Source organism: Equus quagga, chromosome 17, assembly GCF_021613505.1.
Source record: "Equus quagga isolate Etosha38 chromosome 17, UCLA_HA_Equagga_1.0, whole genome shotgun sequence".
Taxonomy (NCBI): Eukaryota; Metazoa; Chordata; class Mammalia; order Perissodactyla; family Equidae; genus Equus; species Equus quagga.
Window position 1 is genome coordinate 39,423,389 of NC_060283.1, and position 14,227 is coordinate 39,437,615.

Genomic DNA, 14,227 nt, shown 5'->3' on the forward strand with positions numbered 1-14,227 from the left:
TTAAATTTTAAAAAGCTGAAAGTGGGAAAAAGAATGAAATGTGAACTGTAAGATAGAAAGAAAAGCGTAAGGGTGACACAGACTAAACTTAGGTAAATCATTAGTGAATAGTTTATCTGTTCATTGTACACTGATTACAGTTTGGAATAAAACATTTCATATGCAATTTCTTGGGGTGGGCATCATCTGAAATTCAGGGATATTTTTCATGCTCATTAAATATTAGAGGATATAGAAGCTACACTAGCTTAATGTAAAATTTCTACATGAAGACCCAGGTTTCAAGATATATTCATCATCAAGGTGAACTCTCTTATCAGTGCTATTCAGGGCAAAGGCAACAGCTGACAAGAAGCAGAGCTTCCCATGGTTTTTCCCCTTAGGCGGGTCTGATTGAGGCTCAGCCCCAACAAGCGGACTAGAGTAAGCATGCCACACTCCCAAATGATAAACTTGCAGCTCTGAAACATGCAAGATAAAAATTCATCCCAATTTCAGAAAAGTGAAATAAGGCTCAAAGTTGGTATGTAAGTTAAATTTACATACCATAATACACAGTATAACTCTTCTTTGGATTTATGAAAGAAACGTCAGAAATAATTCCCGTCACCTAGGAATCTTCACTGCTCTCCGGACTATAGGAGGTCTCAATCTATCAGTGGATTGCGAAATCAATTACTGGGTCAAGACCAACATTTACATGTTTAAAAGAAAAGAAACTCAACAGAAGATATGTGCATGGCACAAAATGTTTTGTGAAACTTGTTTCACATATATAGAGAGCACGCTATGAATGTACAGAGTAGTGATGTAAAATTCATTTTTCTTTACTATGAGTCATGGTCAAAAACGTTTGACTGCCTCTGTTCTCACCTATGAACTTCCCTGACTACAGAGGTTGTGTCTTATCTTCATCTCATAAAAACCTACCACAAGGCCTGGCATGGGCCCTTGGTACATGGTTGATGAATAAACCAGTGGTGGATGTTACTGTAGAAATCCAGTGTTCACACTAAAGGTTTCTGACTATCGCCACTTTCAACTCTGGCCAGCCACCAGCCACCCCACCCTGGAGAAGGAAAAGTGAGGCACAGATCAGAAGCCCTCCAAAACTCTACAGGGAGAGGCCCAGGAGCAGCTGCAAGGAGTGAGACAGTAACATCTGCTTAAGGTAAACCTCAAATTTAGGAGCTTTATGAGTCAGAAAGCGAGAGGCAAATGGAGAGAGGGTAGGGCGGAGAATGTGCATTCTCACAAGAGGCAGTAAGGTCCACTAAGTCAACAGTGTTGAAGCACAGCAGATAAAGGTGAAAGCTCTGATATGAACTTAGAGAGGTAAGGTGCCAGAACATGCAGGACCAGGTAAGACGCTGTTCTTCATTCTGCAGCTGCTGGAGAGCCACTGAAGGATTCTGTTTCTTCAGAGTGTGTGAGCTTGTGAAGAGGACGGGCACAGGTATTTAAGTTTTGAAAAAATCATTATAGCTAGGTATGCAGTCTCCTATTCAGACTTCCCATTGCCATTTCAATTACTTTCAAAGAACTACAGTTTCTCCCTAACTAGATGTAACACCTGGGTTGTGTATACAAAGAGGAGCAAGCGCTTCTGAATCCAGCATGTGTTCTGGGTGAGCTGTAAAGTACTTACCATGTGAGGAGGGGGAGCTGGACCAGGAGAAAAGGGAACCCTTCCCCACATCTTCATGATGTCACCAAGAGGTTGGAAGCTTTCATCACATGCTCTCTTCACCAATAAAGACATAGTAAAATAGCCCGCCTGAAACCACTCAGCCATCTCCTGATTATTGAAGGGACCTATAATAATACCAATTAGACAGAAAGGCAATAAGAATCCTTTCAGGCTAAAGAGGAAAAATATATTTCCTGGGTCTGATCCTCATCCAGAGGTAACAATTTGTTTCAAGTGGCAGCTATCATATATTTTGTACGACATCTTAATTTAATTCATCTCTAAAGGTGGTGAAAAGGCTTCTAACTAATAAAACATAACTTTTTTTTTTTAAGGAAGATTAGCCCTGAGCTGACAACTGCTGCCAATCCCCTTTTTTGCTGAGAAAGACTGGCTCTGAGCTGACATCGGTGCCCATCTCCCTCTACTTTATACGTGGTACGCCTGCCACAGCATGGCTTGACAAGCGGTGCATAGGTCTGCGCCCGGGATCCAAACCGGCAAACCCCAGGCTGCTGAAGCGGAACATGCAAACTTAACCACTGCACCACCAGACCAGCCCCAGAAACAATTTTGAAATAAGCCTTATATATACACATCCCAAATTCTTAGCAGTGCTTTTATCATTTTAAGGAGCCTAACTGTCTCCACTTCACTCAATCTCTACAATTCACTTGTCAGAAAAGTATAATGAAACTGAAAAGAGGTAGTATTTGTTAGACTTTATATCACTTAAGCATAGAGAATATAAACATGCAGGGCTGAATATGCTCTTCTCTAATTTTCATTTTCTGCCAGAGATTATTGAAGTTTAGGCAAAATATAAATAATAATCAGTTAAATTAAGACAAATTATAATTTATTTATCTAGGTAAAACTAAATCTGGCCTTGGTAGGGGGGTAAAAACTAACATTCTTTAGATGCTTTACAATAGAAAATAAATATTTTATACATAAAATTAACAAACTCTCATCAATAACAATTCATTCATTCAGCAAATATTTACTGAACACCAATGGTATGCGTCCAGACAGTGGGGATACAGCAGCAAACAAAACAAAGCCCTGGAACTTCTACTTCGAAGAAGATGGAGTAGATGTCCTTTTCCCTGCTTCTCCTGCTAAATACAACTAAAAATGCTGGCCAATATATATAAAACAAACAAAAGAAGACTCAGAAAGGTGGAGAAGGTAGACTGACTAGGGGCCTTGGGGCCTGAGGAATCACATGGTGGTGAATTCCCTGGGTTTTCATTTTACCTCATATATCCCAGATCTGGAGCTGAAAAAGCCAGCAACAAGAAACATGACCCAATATATACAATTAAAAGCATGACCCAACTACATGCTGTCTACAAGAAAGTCTCTTCAAATCTAACAATGCAGGCAGGTTCAAAGTCAAAGGACAGAAAAAGATGTACCATGAAAATATTAACCAAAAGAAAGCTAGAGTGGCTGCATTAATATTTGATAAAGTAGACTTCAGAGCAAGGAAAGTTACCAGAGACAGAGAGCTATATTATATAATAATAAAGGATCAGTCCACCAACAAGACATAGCAACCATAAAAGTGTATGCACCAAACAACAAAGCTGCAAAATATGGGAAGCAAAATCTGATAGCTGAAAAGAGAAACAGACAAATCCACAATTATAGTTGAAGACTTCAACACTCCTCTCTCAACAATCGATAGAACAACCAGACAGAAAATCAGCAAGATTATAAACCTCAACACCACCATCAACCAACAAGAGCTAATTGATATTTATAACACTCAAAAGACACATTCTTTTCAAGCACTCACAGAACTGAGAGCAAAACAGAATCTAATCTGGGCCATAATAAATCTCACTAAGTTTTAAAAATTGAAATCATACATAGCATGTTCTTCAACCACAAAAGAATCAAACAGAAATCATACACAGAAAGATATCAGAAAAATTTCCAAACACTTGGAAACTAAACAATACACTTCTAAATAATCCTGGGTAAAAGTGGATGAATGAAAATACTTATATCAAAAATTTGTGGTACACAGTCAAAGAAGTGCTGAGAGAGAAATTTACAGTATTAAATTACATTAGAAAAAAGGAAAAGTCTCAAATCAATAATATAAGCTCTCACCTCAAAAACCTAAAAAAAGCAAAATAAGCCCCAAGAAGCAGATGATAAAGACAAGAAACCAATGAAACCGAAAACAAAAGTAGTCAAAAAAACCAATGAAACAAAGCTGAATCTTTGAAAAGACTGGTAAAATTAACAAATCTCCAGCAAAACTGATAAAGAGAAAAAGAGACATGAACAAATTACCAATAACAGGAATGAAATGGGGGATTATCACTACAGAACCTTCAGATATCAAAAACATAAGAAGGGAATACTTTTATCAAAAAGATAAGGGAAAACTATCAAAAAAGATTAAAAGGGAATATTCCATACACATAAATTTGACATCTTAGATGAAATGGATCAATTCATCAAAAAACAGAAAACTACCACAATTCACCCATATTAAATAGGTAATTTAAACAGCCCTGTAACTATTAAGGATATTGAATTTGTAACTTTAAAATTCTCAAAAAGAAGTCTCTAGAGGGTTTCACTGGAGAACTCTGCCAAACATTTAAAGAACTGACACCAATTCTAAACAATCTTTTCCAGAAAATAGAAGGGGAGAGAATAATTCCCATTTTATTTTATAAAGCTATTATTACCCTGATACCAAAAACCAGATAGAATACCAAAAACAAAAAAACAAAACAACACAACATTCCTCATGAATATAGATACAAAAATCCTTAACAAAATATTACCAAATAGAATTCAGCAATATATAGAAAGAAGTATACATCATGATCTATCGGAGTTTATTACAGAATGCAAAGCTGGTTCAATACTCAAAAACCAATCAATGTAATCCACCATATTAAGTGGCTAAAGAAGAAAAATCGTATGATCACATCAACAGATGCAGAAAAAGCATTTGAAAAAATCCAATACCCAATCAGAGAAACTCTCAAAAAACAGGGTACTTCCTCACCTTGATAAATAGCATCTACAAAAACCTAGCAGCTAAAATTACACTTCATTATTAAAGACTGAATGTGTTCCTCCTAAGATAGAAACAGAGAAAACAAAGCAAGTCTGTCTGTTCTCACTCCTCTTTATTCAACACAGTGTTGGAATATACAATAAGGCAACAAAAAGAAAGAAAAGGAATACAGATAGGAAATGAAAAAATAAAACTGTCCCTATTTGAAGATGACAATAATGTCTACCTAGAAAATCCTATGAAACCTAACAAAAAACAAAGAAAACTCCTAGAACCAATGAGTTCAGCAAGGTCACAGAGTAAAGACAAATATCTGAACTTCAATTCTATATCCTAGTAATGAATGCACAGACACTGAAAATAAAATTTACAATTGCTCAAAAACAAAAACCCAAATACTTAGGTTTAAATCTAATAAAATATGTGTAGAGTCTATGCTGAAAACGATACAGCGCTGACAAAAAAAAACAAAGATCTAAGTAAACTGAGAGACATATCATGTTCATGGATTGGAAAACAACATGGGAAAGAGGTCAATTCTCTTCAAAACAATATAAAGGTTTAACATAATTCCTATTAAAATCTCAGCAAGAGTTTTGGTAAATATAGACAAGATTATTCTAAAATTTGTATGATTTTCAAGGAATTAGAAAAACTAAAAACTATTTTGAAAAAAATATGAACAGAGATAAATCATTCTACCCCATGTCAAGACTTCTTATATAGCTACAGTAATCAAGACTGTGTGGTATTGGTGGAGAGACAGACACATAGATCGATGGAAGAGAATAAAGAATCCAGAAACAGACCAACACAAATATGCTCAGTTGAATTTTGACTAAGGTGCAAAAGCAAGTCAAAGGAAGAAACAGAGTCTTTTCAACAAAAGGTCCCAGAGCAACTGGACATCCACGGGCAAAAAAATATACCGACATAAGTCCCACACCTTAGAGAAAAATCAACTCAAAATGGATCACAGAATTGCGTGTCAAACACAAAAATAAATTTTTTTTGGAAAAAACATAGCAAAAAAATCTTTGGGGGCTGGTCCAGTGGTGTAGCGGTTAACTTCACGAGCTCTGCTTTGGTGGCCTGGGGTTCACTGGTTCAGATCCTGGGCGTGGACCTACACACCGCTCAAGCCATGCTGTGGCAGCACCCCACATAGAAGAACTAGAAGAACTTACAACTATGTACTAGGGTTTTGGGGAGAAAAAAAAAAAGACAAAGATTGGCAACAGACATTAGCTCAGTGTCAATCTACCTCACCAAAAAAGTATACCTTTAAAAAAACAACAAAAAAAATATCTTTGGGATCTGAAGCTAGGCAAAGAGTTCCTCTTAGACTTAATACCAAAAGTAGAATCCATAAAAGGAAAAAATTTATCTATTGGACTCCATCAAAATTTTAAACTTTTGCTCTGTGAAACTCTGTGAAGAGGATAAAAAGATACAGACTGGGAGAAAATATTTGCTAGCCACTCATCTAACCAAGGGCTATTATCTAGAACATATAAAAGAACTCTCAAAACTCAAAAGTAAAAAAAGCAAACAATCCAATTAGAACATGGGCAAAAAACATGAGACATTTTACTGAAGAGGACAAACAGCCAATAAGCACATGAAAAGATGTTCAACATCATCAGTTATTAGGGAAATGCAAATTAAAAACTACAATGAGATGTCACTACACATCTGTCAGAATGGCTAAAACAAAAAATAGCAACATCAAATACTATCAAGGATGTGGAAAAACTGGATCACTCATAGATTGCTGGTGGGAATACAAAAAGGCACAGCCCCTCTGAAAAACAGTTTGGCAGTTTCCTAAAAGAAACTAAACATGTGATCACCATACAACCCAGCAACTGCACTCCTGGACATTTATCTCAGAGGGATGAAAGACTATTGTTCACACAAAAACCTATCCATGAATGTTTAACAGCTTTATTATAATAGCCAAAAACTGAAACAACTCAGATGCCGTTCACAGGTGAATGGTTAAACAAACTATAATATATTCACATCTTGGAATACTACTCAGCAAACAAAAAGAAACAAACTATTGATATATACAACAATCTGGATGAATCTCCAGAGAATTATGCTGAGAGAAAAAAGTCACTGTTACATATTGTATGATTCCATTTATACATTCTTGAAATGATAAAATATAAAAATGGAGAACAGATTAAGGGTTGCTAAGGGTTAAGGAGTGGGTCTAAGTGGGAGGGAAATGCACGTGGCTATAAAAGGCAACATGAGGGATCCCTAATGAAATGGAAATGTTCTGAATCTTGACTGTATCAATGTCAATATCCTGGTTGTTGATGTTGTACTATAGTTTTGCAAGAGGTTACCACTGGGGGAAACCGGGTAAAGGGTACATGGAATTTGGTATTATTTCTTACAACTGCATGTGAAGCTACAATTATCTCAAAGTAAATTTAATTAAAACACGCAGCCCTGCTGTTGTGCACCTTACATTCTACAGGGGTGTAAACAGATCATGAACAAAATATACAAAGTGCCAGGTAGCAACAGATGCTGTGAAGAAGAATAAAGCAGGGGAAGGGGACTGAGAGTGAAAACGGAATTATTACATTGGAGAGAGGCCACAGGGCGTACTTGGTAAAACACTATCATGAAACTGGCACTAATATAAATCAACAACCAATTTCAGATTATAATCAAAGATTTCAAAAGCAGAAACAAAGAATCAACAAATGTCCTTTGCAGCATTCTCTCCCCATTCTAACGTTTTAAGGGATTTGTTGCTAATATGCTACTATCTTTTCTCAGACATTTTTAATAGTTCTTTATCATTTATGATATCAACTTCACTAAAGCGAAACATTCACGCGAGGTCTTCCAAGACTGCTGCCGTCACCTGTTTACGGTAGGGAGACTGAAGTAAAGAGAGGGTAACAAACTCACCTGCCTAGTTAACCAGCTGGGATGTCAGCACTGAGGGAGTCTTTAGCATTTTGTTTACACCTTTATCCTATTACTAATCACATTCCGCCTTGTATTCAAATTATTTTCATTGGACTCTCCCTCCCTCCAGTGAAATTGTAAAGTACTATGGGTAGAGCCTATAAAATACCTTCTATATATATAAAGAAAGCCCATAGCATTGACTTCTTTTTCTACTATTACGCAAATTAACATTAAATAATCACCATCTTACAGAATCTGGAGGTAATGGTAGACACTCCTGTACTTAAAGTATAATGGAACAACCTACCTTGAATTTCTCCCTGAGGATCTTTGTAATACCACTTCTGCATTGCTTCATGCATCAGTGGAACTGAGACTCCCTTAGCTCTGTGCTCCTGCAGTTTTGATGCCAATCTCTCATCATCTAGTGCACTGTCCTGGAGATAAGCCACCATCTTCTCAGCTTGCTAATAGAAAAACAAAAAGAATGCATTGCGGAAACAAATGATCCTAAATTAGTACTTGTACACATAATAAAAATGCCTATCCTTTTTTTGACCTCTGAAAGGCATTATGCAAGGCCTATTTGATCTACGAAAGGCATTATGCAGGGAACACAGCAGACAACAATTTAATTCTTCCAACAATGCCATGAAATAGGTACTATCCCCATTTTACAGAGGGGGAAACTAAGGCTCAGAAAGGTCAAGTCTTGCTCAAGGTCTCAAAATTATTAAGCAAACCAAACTGAGATTAAAACACAAACTTGTATGGATCAAAGCCCAAGCTTCTAATCAATACACTAATAGAGTACTTTTTAAACTAATAAGCCATTGGTCAATCCTAAATTGTATTAACTAAACCTGTAAAAACATGAGTGTTAACAGAAGGCTCAATTAATAAAAATAAAATCTTCTACAAGTTTTACTAAGACATTGTCCCCCTTCTTCAACATTTCTTGCCACAATCACTCCACCCTGAAGGAAAGAGTTTCTTGTGTAGAAAGCAAGCTATCATTTACTTTACATAGAAACAATAGTATATACAATCTTAGGGAAATCTAGAGACATGAATAAGATGTTAATATCCTGAGGGTTTAACTATTTTCCCTGTCACATCTTAGGCAAAACACACAGAAGACACAAGTGCCCATCCACAGCTGCTTGTATTTGCCATTTTTGGTATTCCATTAATTTCCAAAAAGAAAAAAGAAAAGCAAACAGCTAAGGGCAACCTCAGAAGAGCAAAAAATAACCTGACATAATGACTACTACATAGCAGAAACTTATAAGCATGAAATGATTTAAAAGACAATTATTCACACAAATAAATACTAGACATACAAACTTTTCCAGTACTAAAATATAATGCACAAAAGTTCCAGTTTTGAATGTTCATTTAATGCTTTCCAATTTTTATGGCAGTTTGAGAGGAGAAACAAAGAATTACATGATTTTTTACCTGCTCCAAATGTTTGAGACCCTCTTCATCATCTGGCTCTGTGGAAACACTGCCCATACCAGGAGCACCTACGACCGGCGTTTCAACTGGCCGGAGGGCAGGACTTGGACTGGGAACAGGAGGTGGAAGTATGAGAAGAGGAGAGGCTGTATCTGAAGGAATCTGTGACAGGGGTTGCTGGACATCAGGAACCATTTCTAGAGGAAGAAAGTGTGGACACATGAAAACCCTTTAAAGGACAGAGACTCTCACAAGGGATAACTCTACATTATCAAGTTGGGCAACTTGCTAAATGGACTCAACAGAAATGTGAACTGTGTCAGGAACACTGCAGCTACTTCTTACAGAGAAGTTTAGTATTCCTCCCTAGAATGACAGACGTACTTCCCTAGAATGACAAAATCTAAGGATGAAAAGGTATCCAGAAGGGCCTTCTACAGTGCATACTGTGTGGTAGTGCATCCACCCAATAGTTATAGGTCTGTCTCTTGAAAACAAACAGAAAGTCTAATCCTTTCTTTATAGTATGTCTCCAAAGAGTAAAGACAGTTAACAAAGCACTGCAAATCTTCTCAAAGATGTCATATCTCATCATCAAAACCTTTATTAAAAATATCTGCAATTATCTTGAATAAGTACCTATTTTCAAGTCATAATTAATCTAATTGAATACATTACATTTTGTAGGATAACAAAAAGCACTTGGAGTCTGCCAGTGCAGTGCAAGGACATTCTTCTCACTAAGAATAAAGACTGCAAAAGAGGTTCTGTCTTGGTTCCTATTTCTAACCTCCCAGTACGCAGGCTCTTAAGAAGGAAAGGGGAATGGAAGTAATTAGATACAACTGCAGATTCCCCTTTGAAACCTTGTTTGTTCAATTACAGACAGCTTCTCCAAATTCCTGTTCCTCTCACTCTTTCCTTCCTTTGCCAAACTTCTTAAAAAAAAAAGACGACAGTCTAGGGGCCGGCCTGGTGGCACAACGGTTAAGTTCGCACGTTCCGCTTCTTGGCGGCCCGGGGTTTGCCGGTTCGGATCCCGGGTGTGGACATGGCACCGCTTGGCAAAAGCCGTGCTGTGGTAGGCATCCCATGTAAAAAGTAGGGAAGATGGGCATGGATGTTAGCTCAGGGCCAGTCTTCCTCAGCAAAAAAAGAGGAGGATTGGCAGTAGTTAGCTCAGGGCTGATCTTCCTCAAAAAAAAAAAAAGGGACAGTCTATACAAGCTGTCTCCACTTCACCACCACTCCCACCTGCTGCAAGGTGGCTTCCACTCTCACACCTCCAGCAAAGCTTCCCTCCTAAAGACAAGCAGTGACCCAAAGTCAGCAAATCCAACAGTGTTTCCTAGTCCTCACCATCCAACCTCAGTAGTGTCTGACACAATCCACCCAATGCTAAACTGAAACATTCTCCTTCCTTAGCCTTTCCGCACTCTGCTCTACTCTTGCCTCTGAAGATTTTTCTCTGGCTCTTCTTCATCTGCCCTCTAAAAACAGGAATTACCCAAAGTTCTGTTCTTAGCCCACTTACTTTTCTTCTCTCCTCTAACAAGTATATGTAATCTTTCAGATTTCATTTCCTCTCAAACCCTGAACTCTTCCCATCTAGCTATAGTCTCTCACTCACAAGTGCTCTCTGGCCATCTCTACCTAATTCCTCATCAACACATCAGAATCAATGTTCAAAACTGAAATTTTTCTCTCCCCTCCCAAATGTGCTCCTTAACCTCCAGTCTCCTTTTCTATTAATGGTACTAAAATCCTCTCAGGCATCTCACTCATCTTTGACTCTTCCCGCTTTGCCCTGATATACAAGCAGTGACTATGTCCTGCCAGTTTCTACTTTCAAATCTCATCTGCTAGTACCCTTCCCTTACAGGTGCACTGCCTACATGACAGTGACTGCTCAGGAGCCCAACAGGTCACACTGCAGCCCAGCTGTCATCACAACAATCTAGCCTACACACAGCTGTCAAATCCATGTTCCAACCATGTTTCCCACTATCCTCCTTTTCACACCACATACTTCATCTAAATAAAAACAGGAGCTGATTCCTGCCCACACCGGGATCAGTCTCACTTCCTCACTTCAGCTCTGCTACCCAGTACTGGAATGCCCTCTCCCAATTCATCCAGCTACACCTGCTTCGAAATTCTTCTTATTATTCCAAGACGAGCTGGAAGACACTCCCTGTAGCATTCCAAGAGTCCACCAATTGTGAGTTCGTATCATTATTTTTGGCCTATATTACTGATATACACATACTTTATCTCCCCAATAGACTATAAATATATAAAGTTTCAATCTTTAATGCACATCTATGAGGCTTTCTCAAAACATGCATGTCAGGACACCATTCCTAAAATCTCCCAGAATAAGGTCTTAGGCATGTGCATTCAAGAGAATGAACCACAAATAATTTAGGGGTACATAATAATTGAAAAATGACTATTACAAATTAAACAGGCCTCAAAACATGCAAGTCCCAGAGTGTCTGATATATACATAGTAGAGATTCAAATACTTGCTGAATTCATTCATTCAGCTTTGTTCTAGATATAAACTGAAAAGAAATCTTTGGTTCAAGTCCTCAAAATATTAGTCTATTGGGCAAAAAAGAAAATAAACAGACCTCTGTAATACTGTATTTCTATGTTAGAAATAGTGCTGGTTGGGAGCCTGGGATGGGAGAGAGTTTCAGGTACAGAGAGCAGTATGTGCGAGGGCACCAAGGCAAGAGAACAAGGCAAATTTCAGGACCTAACAGGCTGTGAGTCTGGTGGACAGAGTACGAAGGAGATAGAGACTGGCGCTGCAATTGCACGGAGGGAAGCAAATGCAGATCACATAAGGTCTCATAGGCCATGTTAAAGGGTGTGAATTCTTATGGTGAATGAATCAGTTAACCCTTCAACATCAGACACTACAATGTCATTTTTAATTATGCACAAGAAAAAACAGAAAGGAATATTAATGTTGCCTACTAAGATATATGAGCAATTTAAAATCAACACAGTGACACTGGAGGAGGAGATATACTTTAAGCTTATTCTCTAGCAAAGGTGACGGGACTTCCACAGATTCATCCATGTTCTTTTTGGCCTCTTGTGGAATAATGGCATTTTGGTTTGTTATCTGGACATACATATAGCCACCACGTGAAAGGAAGGTACCTGTCTGATGTGGGAACCAAACCACTGCAGAGGATCCCAAACCCAATTTGCTTGACTGATGCCAGGGTGTCTGTGTGAAAAGACCCTAGGACGTGAGATTCCTGAGGTCCACCCTTGCTTCTTCTAACCCTGTTTTGGTGAATTCTGGGATGGACACATATGTGGGAAACAGTGTTTGACCAGGTTAATGGTAAAATAATCTATTCCATTAATTCACCACTAGAATAGAAGCCTATCTTATCCGTGATCACTGGCCCCAGTAGAAGCCTATTTAGCTTGTCGACTCTCATAAATACATACCGTCCCCTCTGCTGGGCACTTTGGTTGGCAGATTATTTTCTGTCCGACTCTCTTCTTCAGCTTTTTCTGTTTGTTCAGTTTTGGATTCCTCTTTCCTCTCAAATTGTGGTGCTTCCTGAGGCTGATGGTCTGAAGGAGTACCTGGCCTAGCAGATGATGATGAGGTTTGGGGTGTTTCCTCACTAGCTTCTGTAACATGAAGTAATCTTAAATTACCAACTTAAGAAACTTTTGGTTTGATGGAAAAAAAAAAAGGTAGAAGACAAAAATGAGCCTTACCAACTCCTAGTCTCTCTGTCTTCTCTCCCTCTTTGTTATTTGTCTTATCGGGTTCTTTGGCTTCTTCATTATGGCTACTCTCGGAGTCAGAGCACTCCTCCCCTTCCTCTACAGGCCGGAAGTCCATCTCCTGCTCTTCAGGAATAGGCTCTTTCTGTACTTTCTGTAGCAAGAAAAAAAGCCAAAGATTAAGAGCATATTTGGATTTGGTAGGTCAGTGACTGTCATGACATTTAAAACAAACTTCTTACCTTTAGAGAGAGGAATGCTCCAGATGAGTCAAATGTGCCCATTTCTTCTTCAGCATCCTCTAAGCACCATTCAGGCAAGCTATCCCTGTCATCATCTATGCTTCCACTGCCGGAGCGCACCCTTCGGTAACCCCGTTCATCATCCCGATCTCGAAAATCAAACTCAAACCTTCGCCGTCGTTCCATGTGTTCCCGCCAGCCTGCAGAACGAGGGCCATCTGGGATGAGGAGGAGGACACAAACCTTAGGAAAGTTTTATGAAAGCATTTGGAAAAAAAATCATGGATAGGAAATAGATGAGAAAACAAGTGACAGCAAACTCAAGTGAATCAATCCACTAAAGAGAAAATTAGGTACATTAAATGAAGTCCAGAGTTCAGCATATATATACCATCACTAACGAAAATAGCAGTTATCGTCATTAAGTACTGAGCCAGACAACATATTCTAAAGCTTTTAAAGATAAATTTAAAACAAATCACTTTTAAAGGACACTTTATTCAAAGTATCTACTTTTAATAAGCTTTAGGTATCTTATTGAAATGTTGATTAGCCACTCAAGTGGCCTTCTCCAAGCCCAGATGTACAGCACTGAATACCTTTCCATCCTAAAGTCCACGCTTTCCCTTTGGCAGGCCTTAAAGCATTTTCTTTACTCTCAAGAAAATATCATTCTTTATGGGTAAGATCAGCCCCCTGTGTCAATTCATAATATCAAACTCATATGCCTACTTGCTAGTGCCAAGATCCCATTTGTAATTCTGACTCCCAATAAGAAGTCATGGAATTACAGCACTAACATATGTCAGAGATTTTATATAACCCTCTATCCTAATTTCACAGTTTAAGAAACAAAAATTATTCTGACAGCAGAAGTAACTTGCATAACGGCAAAGCAGAACTACAATCCAATCCTGCATCCTCTACTGCTTTTTCCACAATAACATGCTTACTCTCCTTTCCCTTTTCTCTCATCTCTTAACTCTCCCTAGGGAGTTTTTATTTCTGTATAATACCCCCAGGGACATTCCTAAATCCACCCTAACATACTTCTTGTTACATCTACCTTCCAACAGA

At 38.3% G+C, this 14,227-nt stretch overlaps 1 protein-coding gene across 9 annotated transcripts in view; it reads right to left on the minus strand.

The window, feature by feature from the left end:
• Positions 1-14,227, minus strand: part of GIGYF2 (GRB10 interacting GYF protein 2) — a 125,739-nt gene that overhangs the window by 37,571 nt on the left and 73,941 nt on the right. For 6 of the 9 annotated variants that reach the window (XM_046643155.1, XM_046643157.1, XM_046643158.1 and 3 more), the window contains 6 exons: positions 13,151-13,368; positions 12,900-13,062; positions 12,621-12,809; positions 9,144-9,340; positions 7,990-8,149; positions 1,649-1,815 (listed from right to left, as the gene is read on the minus strand). In XM_046643155.1, coding sequence (XP_046499111.1) covers positions 1,649-1,815; positions 7,990-8,149; positions 9,144-9,340; positions 12,621-12,809; positions 12,900-13,062; positions 13,151-13,368 — 1,094 coding nt within the window. The remainder of the gene's footprint in view (positions 1-1,648; positions 1,816-7,989; positions 8,150-9,143; positions 9,341-12,620; positions 12,810-12,899; positions 13,063-13,150; positions 13,369-14,227) is intronic. The other 3 variants (XM_046643159.1, XM_046643160.1, XM_046643161.1) reach the window with 1 other exon arrangement.